Below are 15,827 nucleotides of genomic sequence, written 5' to 3' on the forward strand. Positions count from 1 at the left end.
AGAGAATTTATGACTAACGAATGTCGGAGCATTTGTACAGCCGTTTTTAATCTTAATTCAATCCTAATTAAACGCGCGTGTCTGTATATCGTGGCGGGGAGCAGAACTTTTTCATTCTACACTCGACATTTGTAAATTTCCCGACCGGTTTTCGCGCGGCGAATCGCCGTGGCTTCCGAACGCAGGCCAACGTCTCGCGTTTCGGAGGAAGTGACGTCAGGCGCACCGTGACTTTCGTGGCGCAGAGCGGAGTGATATGCGAGTCATCTACGTTTCGGCGAGGAGGTGCTCGTTACCGCAGCGTGTCCGTCGTAATTAAGACCGGACACCGTTCGTAATCGAGATTGATGACGGGGAATCGACGCTTTCATGCCTGAAAACCTCTTCCATCCGCTGGTGAGACGTCGCGTCGCGGAGTCCCGCGACGCGCGATAGGTTAATCGCGCTAAATTTAGCCGCTGGCCGTGCTTTGATTCGCGGCATTCACGTGCACGCCTCGCCGAGCAAGCGACACAGCAATTCTGTCCGTCGGCGAGGAAAATGCTAATCAATCTCTCTTTAAGCGCACCGGTTGACAATCGGGGGAAATTGCCGAGGGGCAGCTGCTTGTTTCGCGAGGACAGAAACGGGGGAGCGAATGGAACGCCGTTTTGCAGACGAGACCCGTCGTTTGTAGCGCGGAGCGCAGAAAGGGATATACATATGTGAGGCTGTAAAAATAATTATTGCGAGAGGGAGCTGACAATTCGCCTGATTGTACGTTCAGTGATACAATTTAAGACAAGGACTCTATAAGCTTGCACGATAATCGAGCAGCTTTCGAAAAACTACTACGCTCCGGTTTCACCGACGTTGTTTAACTTTAAGCTTAGCTCAAATCGTTCTCTGTCTCTTTCCAACTGTTAGACCTGATCTACGATGCGCTCTTGCCCGGGAAAAATATGGAAATGTCTCATCATGTATGCCACAATCGTGTAATATCTAATTATATCCAGTCTTCTTTATGTCTGGGACCATTTGGAGATTCACTGATATTAACGCGAATAGAGGATGAAGTCACATAGTGCTCGGATCCCCTAAGATATGCTTTATTCGATCTAAACGAGGCAACTGATTATTGTTATTGAACCAATTTGTATCATAAGTTTTACTGTGTTCTCATCCTGTGCTTTCGATGATTTCATTTGTAGTTTTACCGAGGAAGACCCGAAGAAGGGTCGAAACGTTTATGCTATTGAAGAGAAATTTGGTTTCTATATTGTGAGAACCGAGTTCCGTTCATTTTTTGTGGCTCACATTGGCACTCTCTCCTTTCTACATATTTTCTTTTTGGGAGCCCTCACAACACTTTGGAATATAATTATATCGAACCCTAAAATCATCAGATCTTCAGAGATCTGGCACTTTTATTGAATATTCAATGTTATTGTCTATCGAAATCCAATTATGTTCTCTTAGGGCATTTAATTGTAGACTTAGTTAGATCTGAATAGATAATCGAACGTTTAAGGAAAGTGTCAAATCTCTGAGGATCTGATGATTTTTAGAATTGGATCTCCTGAGATATAATTGGATATTACACGATTGAGTCATATATAGTGAGATTTTTTTTCCATTTTTTCCCGGGTTGCGTCTAGAAACATTCTGTTTTATGTAAGCAGATCGAAACGCTTTACAAAATTGTCGACAGCATACGCCGTATATGTGCAATTTATCAACTTGCACAAATTCTTTAAATGTATTAATCGGCTGCAATATAGAATGTTTCTAGACGCAAGGAGCACATTGTATAGATCAGGCTTTACTTCAGAAGGAGACAAACATGAATAAAACCAAGATTAAAATTGAGCGACGTTTGGTGAAACCGGACCTAGGTACATCAATGACTGTGGCTGCGCTTTTAAAAAATTTCACGTAAATTACTTTCAGATGGAAATGACTGCTGAGATCTGAATATGTGTCACTGACAATGAGCCACACAACGAGCCAAATTTTCAGCTTCTCGGCTTATTTTTACAAATTCATAAACGTACACCTTTTTGCACTGCACGCTTATAAAGATAACGAGTTTCCTACGCAGAGTAACGTTTGATTCACTTTATGTCCGTTTACTGCAAAATAATAGCACTTTGAAACCTCCTGATTTACCTTGTACACATTGGCCCGTTTTCTCAATCTTCTTTTAGCAATAAAAGCGCCTCTAGAAGTGGCTAATAAGCCTTCTGATTGGCTACGAGCCACTTTTAGAAGAGCTCTTGTCGATAAAAGAGGATTCAGAATACAAGCCATTGTCTTAATATATTCTTTAGATAAATTGCTTTGCGACAAAGTTAGAAGTGATTCCTTGGATTAAAATGCTTAGTGTGATCTCAATCACTGGTATTCTCGATTTTGTCAGTTTCTACAAATGCTGAAAGTGTTCGAGTTAAGAAAACTCGCACATAATATTCATAATATTCTTAAAATTATTAAAAAATGTTGTATACAACAATGTATTACATTTATATTATTTAGAACGTCTGTTTTCACAATTAACAGTACTGCACGGTATTGTTACATGTTTAGATAAAATATTGACCAGATTATAAGTCAGGGATCAATGATGAAATTAATTGTGTGCGTCTATAAAACACGCTTTGAACTACAATTATACGACAATGTAGTACATACTTTTTTTTACTGTTCGTTGTTTCAGGTAACATGAAATTGTGGATCGTGATAGCACACATCACATTGGTCGCCACTAATCTGTGGGTCACAGCCCATTTCCAGGAAGAAGTGCCGGAGGATAATGAGTTCGCGGAATTTGAAGACTTCGAGGAGGAGAAGCCAAGCGTGTTGATCGAACGGGTGCTGGAGTTGCCCGAGGAAGAGGAATTGAATCAAGACTTCGAGGAGGACAATGTCCTGGTCACGGACGGTGACAGCGAATTCGATCACTTCCAAGATGAGGAAGAATTCGAGGGACTGGACGTTGCAGGGGGCAACGCTGGCCCAAAAAATGACGAGCCTTCCACGTTGACCATCACGAAGGTCCCATTTCATCTGCGAGAGAGATGGGACAGTTATTACCTGGAAATACTAATGATAACTGGACTGGTGGTATACTTTATAAATTACGTAGTAGGACGTAGCAAAAACGCGCATATAGCCGAGCAATGGCTGGTAGATCACAAGCAGCTGCTGCAGGATAACTTTTCTCTCATCGGTCACTCGAGCAAATCGAATGAGAACGCGAGCGACAATGGTTTCATAAGGCAGAGCGAATCGCAGTACAGTCTGTACTGTTCCGGGCGTGTCGGCTGCGACTCGATGCTCATCGAGTTGAAATTAATAAAGAGGCAAGACTTGGTCGCCGTATTAGCTCAACTGGTGCGTCCGCAAAACGATCAGGTTCACATAGAGGTGGAGCTCTCGAAAGACGAGGTGGATAATTTCGTTTTGGCAGTTGCCACCAAGCGGCTGGCGATGCATTTAGTGCGCGACATGGCTGACATTAGCGTGTACTGTCCGGAGAAACGGTCCGGAGAGAAGTTCGGGCTTCCATCAGGCTTTTACGTAATGTCCGAGATTCCAGAAGCAACGGCAGCTATCTTGGACACCAGGGTTCAGCAAGCCTTCTCAAAGTTTGCGTCTTACATAGAGTACATTCACATTAGCGATCAATTCAGTGGGCGCAAACCGCAGGAGTAAGTAAAAGTGTATTACCTGCGCAAGTTAAATAATGATTTAAATATTATAAATAAAATATAGTAAAGAAACTGCGTGTATTTAAGAGCGTACGTATGAATCTCTGATGCTGTGTCACGATAAATAACATTAACAATACTAATATTTAGTTTCATTCTAGAGATACCACTCAGTTAACAATGCCCGAAGTCAAAAGAGTATTGTTGATGAGTCTGAATATAAGTCTTAAGGGTCGCGCGAGTACTCTAGAGACTCAAGAAAAACTCAAACCTTTACTTCAACTTGCTTTCTATTTAATCGACAAGCTGCGACGTTTCAAGTTATCCAAAGAGGTTGGTATTTCTTTGCTGCGGTAGGAAACGAACGCTGTTAAAATATTGCAATTGAATAAATTTTCTTATGTACACAGGGTAAAAATAAAGCGGATAAAAATCGATTGAAAGTGGAGGAAGCCTTCTTGAAAACGACGCACGCCGCGAGGGCCGAAGCTGCGGCGCAAAGACGAGAGGAGCGTCGGAGGGCCGAGCAGGAAAGGATCCTCCAAGAGGAGGATCCCGATAAACAGCGGAAGTGGGAGGAAAAAGAGCAACGAAGATTGGCCAAGAAACGCGCCCCCAGAATGAAGCAACTCAAGGTGAAAGCTTTGTGATACAATCAGAATTAACGAGCGAGTTGCGTACTTTGCGGAATAAATCTAGAACCGTACTCGGGAAGGAAAATTCGTAAGGAATTACATTGGAAAATGTACTTCGTTAAAATTGTCGAAATATGTCTAACTTACGTCTTCATTGAGATTCATATATTCACTCAGTGTTCTCATACGAAGTATCGAACTTATTAAAGAAAGTACAAACGACTGTGAAAAAAAAACAAGTATCCTGCGAATTGTAAGTTTGTTGTGTGACGTATATTTTATTTGCCCTACACACTGCCAGCTTACATACTTAAATATCATAGAGATATATGATATTCCCTGTTGAAACAAGAATAATAAAATTTAGCGTATACTATACATGCATATATGATATTATACTGTCATACCTCTTTTTAACGCTTTATTTCAAGCTGATATGATATCCATAAAATCGTTATCCTTTAACACTGGCATTAAAACAACATTTATGTCCTAAAGAGATTCCCCACTGCAAAATACTTTCTTTTTCTCGCATTTGAGATAAATGCGTCATTAATTCAGTAACTTACATTATTGCAATTTCATCCAATGGTATAATTATTTGGATGAGTTTAATACTTTTTACATCCATGATATAAATGGAAATATAAAAGTCGGACTTACGTTTAAAAGGTGCGAAATAAAAATATATTATTTACTGTACATAATGATAATAATTAATCGTTTTCCAAGCAATGTGCCAAAGTATGCATAAACCTCTCTAATTGTAATATTATAATGCTCATCATAAATATGTAAAACTGTTTGAGCAATAGACCGATTATTTAAAAATATACATATTAAGTTTAAATGTTATTAATAATCTAATTTCTTTGTGTTAACTTTATTGTGACTTTTCATGCCAAGTGCGAAGTTGAATACTTTCAGCACGTATTGAACGACTTATTTTGGACGATAAGATTAATAGTCATTAATAAGCGAGTATATCGATCGTGAAAATGTAATCTTTTCACGGAGAGAGATAAAAATATTATATCATTATATACGTTATTTGCATTCCGAGGCGGGGAGAAGAGGTAAAGTTAAACTAGGGAACTTCCGGACTGTGCAGAAGTTTCGTATTACTCTGGATGACCGTTTTGGAAAACAGGAAGTTGTTATCCGACACAAAATCCGCTATGACTATGTTGAGCCCGCCGCGGCCGGGACGCTTCTGGCTTATCCAAGAGAGAATCGCTTTCTGGCAACGAGGCACCAGATCCCTTTGCAGGGTGCCGCACAAATGTTTTACGACGTAGGACGTATCCGGCGTCAGGAGGCATTGCGATATGAACGCAATGTCCAACTGCCTGCTCTGTAGCTCGACATTCAGGAAGTCTATCAGCTCGTCCACGCGGACGGTGTTGGGCCACACGGTACGCCAGAGACCGGACGGCCACAGATTCGCGTAGTTGCGCGCGTAAACGTTCCTGTAAATCACGAACACCTGGTATCTCTTGAGGACCAGCCACTGCAGCGTTATGTGATCGAATCTGGACGAGACTGGGCACAACTTGCCGCGGAAGATCTGGATTACTCTGTCTATAAGACGGTGATGATCCTGCTCCGTAAAGCCGTAGAAATGCTGGAAGTCCAGGATAACGATCTCGTTCGCGTGCGAGGTGAGCCAGTCGGCCACGTCCAGAAGCGGCTTGCTCACTTCCGCGCCGTACAGCCCGTGAAGGAAGTATATATTATTGGTTCTCGGCTTCGTGGCGACGCGCAGATCTAAATATCGGATTCCGCCGTTAAGCTGCTGCTTGATATCATCGCGTTGTGTAATAGACCAATTTAAAATAATGGGCTTGGCAACGAATGAGCAGTAACGACCGAGCGTTCGAATGAAGGCAGGTTCGTCCGGCCCCACGTCGCTGCGCCTCTCGATCGTGTAAGTCATGGTATCGTGAGAACCTGGAAGTTACCGGTTTGTATCATAATCGTCAAGTGTTCTCTCGGTAGACGCTTGATGCTAAATATAGTTTCATTACTCATTCGCATTTGCTCTTACTGCAGCGCAAAAAGAACTTGATCTGCTACATATGTGAATTTCAATTCAATGTGTATTGTTTACATACAGATGTATTTATTAAGCTCTTCTTTATGCTGCAGTAAGAGCAAATGAGTTGAAATTCACATACTTTGTAATTAGTTTTTGTAAATTTAAAAGATGATTCAAATTAAGTGTAACGTTTCAGGTTCAACTCTGATAAATGGAATAAAAATAATACTAATTCGAGTACTGGCTCTTATGATAAATTTGAAAAACTTTGAGTTTTGTACAACACATATAATCAGGCAAAAACCAAATTTTTCAGTTGAACATATTCCCGAGAATAAGGCTAATATTACATTTGCCGCACGGCAAATTTTTCAAGCGTTGACCGGTCGCAGAATAGAAAAGTTCTCGAGTCTCTGGAAATCTTCTAGCTTGTAGCCAATCAACGCACTTAAAAAAATTGTCGTACGACAAATGCAATAGTATCCTCAAAATTTTTAAGTGTGTCAACTGGTTGTAGAATAGAAATGTTCTCGAGTCTCTAGAAATTTTCTGTTCTGCAACCGGTCAACACGCTTGAAAAATTTGTCGTACGACAAATGTAATATTAGGCTTAGGGTCTGAGCAGAATGGGTGTTTTCAACTCTTACAACAGCCTTAAGGTGGTTGTACCCTGACTCCATAAGTCAAAATAAACTTCATTTAATAAACATCACAATATATATAAAAATTTTCTATCTAAAATATCGATAGTAAAAAGTATGGATTTTTATGATGTTATAACGACAAAAAATTATAAAATGCATAATAAGAAAAATTAATCTTTGTATTACGTAGTAAAAGCATAAGTAAAATCGTGGCAACTCGTCGCTTTTCAGTTAAGAGTGAGAGAGATTAAAAAATATCGAGCGAAGGAAATCTTTCGTGGGTACAACCACCTTAAGAAACTCTCCTCTTGCGATCATTCATGCTCTTATCAAAACTAATCAAGTCGAGGTACATCTCGTTATTTGCAAAAGAGCACGCGTCGCGCGGTATTGAAAGTATCATCTTATCACGTAGATCAATCTCTGTCACGACACGGGCGTGATTGCGCAGAACAATTTAAACGTACCGGGTATCGCCAGATGTATTATGGGTACATTCTTGAGTGGCGCCGGAAGCCGAGTCATCCAAAATTCCAGGTCCTCATTCAAAACCGTGCGCGGCCGCCTCTCGACGGACCTCTCTCCCTTTCCCTCCATGGTGTCCTGCGACGATCGCGCCTGGGATCACAAGAGTCGCATCTCTTGCCGGGGACAACACGAGCGCGAGGAGACGCGTCCGAGTCCCGTCGTCGAGCTGGCGGCGGACTCGCGAGGCGCGACCGCAGGTGTCGACTCGCGTATAACAGTACAAATGACGCACTGCCTCAGTACAATGTCGGCGCTTTATAGGCATTCATTGTACTTTCCCACGGTGATTTCAGGCCCGACCGCGCCAGGCGGCTTGGCTTACGCTCGTCCAGCGTAACCTCATTCTGCAAAATGCAGCTCCCGCTACGCGCATCAGCTGCGATCGCATCTCGGCGGAGAGCGTAAAATTTCTTTCTCTGCTCCGCCTAGCAAATCCCACAATTGCCTCCGCGGGATGCGGGGCTTCGCGGGCGGATGATAACGAAGCGACAAGAATTCGGCGAGAGAGCCAGCGAGATTTCGAGTCCCTCGGCGGAATGAGCGACGCTACGCGCGCTCTCCGCTCTGCGCATACGCGTGTCTTTATTACGTAATCAATTTTATGAACGTAACGCGCGAGGTGCACGCGAAAATCTTGACGAGGATTGCGTTTTGTTGAGCCCAAGGCCTTTCTGCCTCGCCAATATTGAAGGTCTAGTAGTTTTGTTCCGCGTGCGCTTTTCTACGAATATATAAATCCGGGACGAAGGATGAGAAATGTTACCCCAAAGATTCGGACTCGGTCTTCTCCATCTAAAATTATAATACAACATATTATACTCTTTGATATTCTTAAGAAAACTATTTAAGTATATCAGGACAGCAAATGTTATTTTATTGTTATCCTTGCGAGAAATGTATTTTTAAGAATCTAAAATAAAAATCGTTTTATAGTTATATATTTTGTATATATATGTAAATATAAAAATTATGAATTTAGCCAAGAAATGCGTTAAGCGACAACCCTCTCAAACGTGTTGCTTATAAATTTCTGGAAGTTTTCTAATTATTAATTTTTAAAATAATATTAATGGAATGTATGTCAAAGTGTTGAAGCGATGCTATATTATTCCAGCTGTGTATATGCCTTGAATTGCGTGGCATTGTATTGCGCATTTTATTTACCTGTGAATCATCGTCTTCCATTATGTCAGAAATGTTATGCTTCTCGAGTATATTCTGGAGCGAATAAATGATCTTCTGTTTCTGATCGGCGCAACACGAAGTACAAACATCGCTCGTGCAGACGTGCTCTTGCAACTGAAAACAACAGTCTCTTTGTATCATACGCACGAGGATATGTATGCTTTAAGTTGCATATTTATCGAGATACACTGCGATGCGTATGTAAATAATCGCGCGTTGTAATTATTGATTAATACCTTTATAAAAATATATTATAGAAAAATTTAATTTATCGTATATTATTAATAATTCAATTTCTTCACGCAACTTTTTATGCGTTCATTTATGACGTGTACCCTCTACATCCAGGCTTACAATTCCTTTCTATAAAAATTGCGACTGTAAAGTCTTGCATTCACGATGTTAGATCTCGATCTGAGAAGTGTGTAGCCAATACAATTTTCGTTTTTCCGCAATAATTGCAAGTTCGCCATACATTTCTCAGATCGAGATCTAGCATCGCGAGCACAAGGTTTAACGAAAAGAAGGAAGAGGCCAAGACCCATAGAAGGTGGCTTTTGTCCAAGAAACCGAGACTCGACCCGAGTTGTAATGCCATCGAGATGGGGTATTCTCTCCACGAGAATACTCTTTGTGCCCTAGATATTCGCGTGAAGGGAGCGATACCTGTAACGCTTCCAGGACGCACTGTTTGGCTTCGTTCAAGATCGTGTTCAATTTATCAAACTCCTCGCATTTCTTCCGCACTTCCTTCAGGACCTCCTCCCGGGCTCTCTTGGTCTCCTGCAAACGTTGCTCGAGGACCTTCACCCTCTCCTCCGACTCCACGCACCTCGCTTTGTACTCGTCCATCGCTTGCTCGTAATTGAGGTGCCTCGCGTTCTGGCGTTGTACTCGCCCGTACTCGAGGATCGTGTCCACGTGCTCCTCGGCCAGTTCGTGCATCGCACGTCTGTGCCTCATCGCGTCCTCCTGCGCGATCCTGGCCTCGCCCTCGAGCAGCTCGCACTGCAGCCTGAGCGCGCGATCGGTCTCCTTGTACTCTGAGCTCTGCGTTTCCAGGTCCTGGCAGACCTTCAACATCGAATTCAGCTCGTGGTTAAGCGCGATGTTCCTCCTGACCGCGTTGTGCATCACGTCCGCTATACGGACGTTCGTCGCTTCCTTGAATTCCCGAGCAAGCTGCTTCAATCGTTCCTCCATATCCTTTTGCATTCTGCAAATATATTAAACGACATTACAACAATTTGTTAAGAATTTTCTACGAGACACGTAAGGGCCTGAGCAGAACGACTGTCTTGTACTCTTAAGAGACAATGTTTTATGTTTCAAATCTTAGTCTTAAAGTAACGCACAATAACTGTCTTGTGACTTAAGAATACAAGACAGCAATTCTGCTCAGGCCCTAAGACAAAGATTTAAAACATAAAACATAGTTTCAAGAGTACAAGACAGTCATTCCGCTAAGTCCTAAATCTTGAAAAGATATCGTGCGGCGCCTGAAGGCGTTCCATGTACTTGTCTCAAACATTCAAACGTGGCGTTCACGAGGGACACTTTATTGATTGATCTGTTTACTTAGCCTTGGCAACAATGACTGATTTCTCCGTTTCGTAGAGCGTCGTCTTGTGCAATTCCTCTTGTTTCGCCATTTCCTCTTCCTGCACCTCAAACTTGCGCATCAAATCCAAACGGGCCAATCTCCAGTCTTCCAACGCGTTCAACTTACCAGCTGACGCGAGGCAACATAGAACATATAATTTTTCATTTTATTCGTGTTCCTTCGTCTACACTTGTATCGTGATAATTTTTGTTATTACCTGCGAGTTTCACTTCGGCGCTTAAATTGCTTTCCATAGTACGGAACTCCTGTTCCATTGCGCTTTCCCTCTTTTTGTACTCGGCTTGCTCCTGCTTTCTCAGCTCTTCCAAGGCCAACAAACGTTCGTTCAACTCGCGGGCCTCCTCTATCTTTCCCTCCAGGTCTCGCTTCAGATGCGCCACGACGTCCGATCGATCCTCTTTCAACTGCTCGAATTTCTTCATCAAATTCTTCACCTCGATCTCGAGCTCCTCATTTCGGCTGCGTAGTCTTAAAGCAATATCGAAAGGAACACGTCATTAAACGCGAGCCAGAGACGGAAGTAAAAAAAAAACGTCAGCCTCGATCTTAACGAAACAAACCGTGACAATTGTCTATTGTTGTCTAGAATTTGTTGCTCGTAAGACACAGTTTCTCGTTCGTTTACAGCCTTCTTCCGTACTTTCTTCTCCTTGTCACCCCCACGTTTCTTCTTTTTGAACATCTTGTTACTTTTATACGCCAGTTACGCTCCAAAATTTTTCGGTTACTTTATTTCAAGTTATTCATGTCAGAAGCATGTCGTGTCAAGTCCAAATTTGTGAAGAAGCGGAGTCGAGAAGATATTGAAATTCGATCGGAATTACTACATAGTGTTCACTGCACAACGTCGAACATTAATGCTTCTGATCCGTTGTTCCTCCGTCTTTCTGTTGCCATAGTAAAGAGATAACAAACCAAATATATATCTTCTACGAAACTATGTAAGTGCGCGAGTATGAGGTGTATGCGTGAATAAATATCAACACAACATGATTAACATAAAACATCAATTGAAATAACATGATTCTTAATACAATATAATAAAAGTTTAACACATAAGGAAATATAAAAGAAATACAACAAATGGTAAGTGGTACATATTTACATACAGGATATTCCAAGTTATCCAATACTGCTTTAAGTATCAATTATATTTGTGTCTGCTTCAATATAATTCAAACAAAAGTATGGTGAAGCAAAGAAATAAATTTGTACTTTGGTTTTTCGCAATATCGCTGACTACGTTATAAAACTCTGACATATCCTGTATACATATAATGCGATAGAACAAGTTACAAAATTAGGGCACGTAATGTAAGAAACGTCAATATTTGTCATGTAATAGTATGACTGCATTCATACAGCCCATGTACCAATGACACTTATACGCTTCCAATTTTGGCGTATATACAATTCAATCTATCTGCGCAATTACAATTGTTTACACAGCCACAGTCAATATCATGCGCGTAAAGATTGTAATATTCTTTGGCAATAAAACAATTTTATTAGATAAATAATCAACAACCTTTTAATTCGTATTTTATATTACAGCAATATTTTGTAGTATTTTAATATGTATCGTGTGTAATCTAAGGTAATTACAAATGTGTCACTGAAAAAAGCTGTATAAGTGATTTAATTGAACAAAACTATCATGAAATAATATTGTTGCAAAGGTAATTTAAAGTTTACATTTTTTAAGAAAATATGATATAGAGAAATGCAAATTTGGATGAACTTATTCATGATTCTGTCTTACGGAAAGAGGAAACTCGAAAATTGTTCATCATAAATCCATCCATTTACGGGCAATATCCCTTCTCACATGATATACACATTGAGCTTAATCATGGAACTTTATAAACTAGGAACTAAGCTCAGAGTCCACGTACGAGTATACGAATAATAATCGAAAAGGAAAATAACGTAAATAATAGAAAACTGACCAATTATATTCGTTGCAGTGTTATACAATTTTCAATAAATTTAGGCGTAATCTCTGAGAAGTAAATTACTACAATATGTACAATTTAATGCACTGAAATATTGAACTCGAGGTTATTACATCGGAAGGATGTTTATCAAAAATGATGTCCCAATACACGAATCTCTTATAAAATTCTTTCCAAGCTTAGTCTAGAAAAATCTATGTATATTCATATATGTATAAGAGATAAAATGAATGACAGTACAAAATTTAGTTAACAGGAGGTCTCGGTGGGGGAGGTGGCTGCGGTCTGCGGAAGTATATAATAAGACTAAGCATTCCTGTGAGAAATCCGATAAGATACAGATCCCAGTTTTGTCCGAGCAATTGATCCCATTTATCCAATTGATCGACTAAACTGAATTCTTGTAGGTAATCGAAGCCAAAGAGGAAAGAAAGTTTGATCAAAGCTAACGCTACGGGTATTCGCGCGTCAGGACTAGCTTCCGCGGCTAAATCGTAGCACCGTTTAGCCAAGTGCCGATCTTTGGCTAAACCTAGGCCGCGTTCGTGCATGTATCCCAAGTTGAACATGGCTTGAGCGTTGTGCTGTTGCTCGGACGCCGAACGGTAGTGGCTCGCGGCAGCCTCGTAATCGACTTTTGTTCCTCTGCCGTAGTAATGCGCGTCGCCAAGTTTAACCTGAAGTAAAACAGAGCTCGTCTCACGCTCGGAACGCAAACAGAAATCTTTGTCAGTGAATAGTTGGATTCGTACACCCACCTGCGCAGCGGAATATCCTTGTGCGGCAGCTCGCGCCCACAGCGCCAGAGCTCTAACTAAGCCCTCTTCCTCCGATAAAATATCGGTTTCCGCTCTATCTAAAATAAACGCCGCGTTACTCTGCGCAACCTCGTAGCCCATTTCGGAAAACAGGGCGTAATTGAGGAACGCCTCGTTCACTCTGCCTTCTCTATAATCGTTATGGGCCACCATCAATTGATCGCTCCATTTTCCTCTTTCGGCAACGTTTTTCATCAATTCCACAGCTGTTGGGCAACTTCTCATCATTCCAGTGCCGGTGGCATGCATCTGCGCGAGATTATAGTACGCCAGCACGTGACCGGATTGACTGGCTAAATTAAAATATTTGTTTGCCATTTTGTAGTCTCGCCTGACGCCTATGCCACCTAAGAAATAAATTCAAGTATTATTTACACAGCAGTAGACGAATATCTACGCGAAAGGAAGAGAGAGAGGATAGAATGGTTACGCAATTATAAATACATATACTTACTGAAATACATATTGCCCAGCTGCAACTGCCCATCGACCCAGCCTTGTTCCGCGGCTTGGCTGAAGTACTGCAATGCTTTAGCAGTGTTTCTTTCTACTCCCATTCCGTACAAGTACATCAGACCCAGTCCACTTTGGCCTACGGGATTGCCCAACTCTGCGGCTTTCTTGAAATATTTATATGCCGTTTCATTGTCTTGCTTAACAATTTCACTTCCTTCTAGATAAATCTGTAAATATACGCGTAAAAGAAATATTATATAATCGAAATACGCTCGAGTAAATTACTGTAATTTCACCCAGCGTACAGCTCCAAGTATTATTGTCGAGATTTCACTTTACCTTTCCGAGAAACGCCATGGCGACTGGATTGCCAGCGTCGGCAGCGTGTTGAAAATACTGCACAGCTCTTTCGTGATCCAAGGGAACCCCTCTACCTCCTTGATAATGAAGCTGCCCAAGTCCAACTTGTGCTTGGGTGTCGCCTTTTTTTGCCAAAAGCTGATAGTACTCTATCAAATCTTGGTCAAAAATTCCAGAGGTGTATCCCGGGTTCTCGTGCTCGTCTAAAAGCCGAACCCGCTGAACCAGTGGACCGCCGCTCAGCGAGACTTCCTCCGCGACCTTCTTCGCCACTTTGCGATAAAAGTCCAAAGCACGTTCGCAGGAAGCCGGTGTCGTGACGCCCGCCCAATGGCGATATCCCATCACCATCTGAGCACGAACGTCACCACCAAGAGCAGCTATAGTATAATGAAGTAAAGCCTTTCCTTGCGACGCGTTAACGCCGCCAATACCAGTCGCGAATAAAAATCCCATTCCCTGTACACAAATACAACAATCAATTGCAAGATTCTCTCTTCGTCAAAGTTCAGTACAGTATAATCTCGTTAATTCGGCCTATTAAAACCGAGGACGCGAGAAAACTGGACTGTACGAAACATAGCAGATATAAATAAAGTACTATGTGAAGTGCCAAAAATTTATTGTTTAGACAAATAGCTTTATTTTAAAGAGTGTTCGGCTTTCCGCAAGAAAATGACTAATCGCAGCCGACTATTCACCTCACATTTGACACTGTAATTGATCACTTTCTGAAATCTTATGATCAGAGGGGCCAGCAGACACTCGCGAGTGCCGGATTATCGCATGTGGCGGACGATCGAAGGTCAGATTAGCGAGATTACACTGTACTGCGTACCACGTACGTACCATGTGGGCGGATGGGAGTCCCGTGTCCGCAAGTTCCTGGAAAACTTTGAATATATTAGGTATGTCGTCAATGGCCACTCGCAGAGAAGCGGGGCCCAAGGGAGTTCCGAGTAACCTCGCCCACGCCAATATCGACCTGGCCTCTCTGTGGCCCAACTTTGCCGCCTCGACGAGCAGTCTGTAACCCTCGTGCTTGTTGGCGCGCATCGCGTTTATGATGCCCTCCGCTTTCTTGAACAACAGCTCAGCTGAAAAGGAAAGCAGCAATGAAGACGGAACCGATTGTCGAGAGTAACGCGCGCAAAGGGTCACCGCGCCGTCCCAAGTACCTGCTTGTTGCTCCGCCGTTAACTTTTGTTCCTCCTCCTCGGAGGGGAGTATCTCGGTGGGCGTTTGGGTCCAGGACCTCGCGTCCTCTTCGTCCAACGACCTCTCGTTTATAACCGAGTCGATGTCCTTCGTTTCGGCTATCATAGTCTTCATCCACACGTTCCTCGTCGCACGATTGTCCAGGGCCTCCTCGCCGGACGTCTCCACGACCGTCTTGTCGTCCCCGGCCTCCTTGCCGTCCGCCTGCTTGCCGATCTTCTCGTAGATCGGCTCGGAGGCCGGCACGAGTTTCAGTATCGTGTCGCGCAGGGCATTCAGCTCGCGCAGCTGCTCGAAGGCGCTCTCCATATCCTCGATGGGCACCTCCTCCTCCGTCTCCTCGTTGCCGTTCGACTTCTGCGTGATGTCGCCGCGCTTCTTCGCGCCGCCCTCGTGCTCGGCGGTGCTCAGGAGGAGCGACGTAAGGAGCACGAGGAGCACGACGCCTCCGTTGGACTTCATAGCTACGGCGAAGACACTTTTCACACGCGGGCCCACCTCATCACCAAAGAAAAGCCTACAAACTCGCCCGTGACCTTAACGCGCTCATCGCCCGCTCGGGCACGCGGGTTATGCGGGGCGCGCGATTGATCGCACGATCGACACGTACATACGTGGACATTCGTGGGTACCGTCTCGCCTCTTCGACCAATTACGTCATTAGGACACGTCAATAC

General features: G+C 42.7%; 4 protein-coding genes across 6 annotated transcripts in view; 1 reads left to right on the forward strand and 3 right to left on the reverse strand.

Annotated features, from left to right (window-relative positions):
* The first annotated feature begins 199 nt into the window (after positions 1-199).
* Positions 200-4,700, forward strand: LOC105562566 (coiled-coil domain-containing protein 47). Of its 2 annotated transcripts, XM_012013514.1 has the most exons (5): positions 200-396; positions 564-704; positions 2,696-3,689; positions 3,851-4,022; positions 4,100-4,700. In XM_012013514.1, exons 3-5 carry the CDS (start codon positions 2,701-2,703, stop codon positions 4,337-4,339), a joined length of 1,401 nt encoding a protein of 466 aa, XP_011868904.1. In that variant the 5' UTR covers positions 200-396; positions 564-704; positions 2,696-2,700; the 3' UTR covers positions 4,340-4,700. The 2 variants fall into 2 exon arrangements, with proteins under 2 accessions (XP_011868904.1, XP_011868903.1); XM_012013513.1 differs by lacking the exon at positions 564-704.
* Positions 4,583-7,793, reverse strand: LOC105562565 (PI-PLC X domain-containing protein 3). The gene is made up of 2 exons (XM_012013512.1): positions 7,474-7,793; positions 4,583-6,274 (listed from the first exon to the last, which is right to left on the reverse strand). Exons 1-2 carry the CDS (start codon positions 7,601-7,603, stop codon positions 5,412-5,414), a joined length of 993 nt encoding a protein of 330 aa, XP_011868902.1. The 5' UTR covers positions 7,604-7,793; the 3' UTR covers positions 4,583-5,411.
* Positions 7,794-8,245: 452 nt separating this feature from the next.
* On the reverse strand, positions 8,246-11,242 carry LOC105562564 (golgin subfamily A member 6-like protein 22). Of its 2 annotated transcripts, XM_012013511.1 has the most exons (6): positions 10,904-11,242; positions 10,540-10,811; positions 10,298-10,451; positions 9,386-9,935; positions 8,699-8,833; positions 8,246-8,326 (listed from the first exon to the last, which is right to left on the reverse strand). In XM_012013511.1, exons 1-6 carry the CDS (start codon positions 11,023-11,025, stop codon positions 8,294-8,296), a joined length of 1,266 nt encoding a protein of 421 aa, XP_011868901.1. In that variant the 5' UTR covers positions 11,026-11,242; the 3' UTR covers positions 8,246-8,293. The 2 variants fall into 2 exon arrangements, with proteins under 2 accessions (XP_011868901.1, XP_011868900.1); XM_012013510.1 differs by lacking the exon at positions 8,246-8,326 and having other exon boundaries at positions 8,440-8,833.
* Positions 11,243-11,336: 94 nt separating this feature from the next.
* The window catches only part of LOC105562563 (protein sel-1 homolog 1), a 4,994-nt gene continuing 503 nt past the window's right edge, over positions 11,337-15,827 (reverse strand). Inside the window, exons 1-6 of the mRNA XM_012013509.1 lie at positions 15,111-15,827; positions 14,782-15,029; positions 13,912-14,391; positions 13,571-13,799; positions 13,057-13,463; positions 11,337-12,975 (exon numbers count right to left, since the gene is read on the reverse strand). The exon at positions 15,111-15,827 is cut by the window's right edge and continues 503 nt beyond it. Coding sequence (XP_011868899.1) covers positions 12,544-12,975; positions 13,057-13,463; positions 13,571-13,799; positions 13,912-14,391; positions 14,782-15,029; positions 15,111-15,612 — 2,298 coding nt within the window. The 5' untranslated portion in view covers positions 15,613-15,827 and the 3' untranslated portion in view covers positions 11,337-12,543. The remainder of the gene's footprint in view (positions 12,976-13,056; positions 13,464-13,570; positions 13,800-13,911; positions 14,392-14,781; positions 15,030-15,110) is intronic.

Source organism: Vollenhovia emeryi, unplaced genomic scaffold (genome assembly GCF_000949405.1).
Source record: "Vollenhovia emeryi isolate VEMERY1.0 unplaced genomic scaffold, V.emery_V1.0 DF939186.1, whole genome shotgun sequence".
Taxonomy (NCBI): domain Eukaryota; kingdom Metazoa; phylum Arthropoda; class Insecta; order Hymenoptera; family Formicidae; genus Vollenhovia; species Vollenhovia emeryi.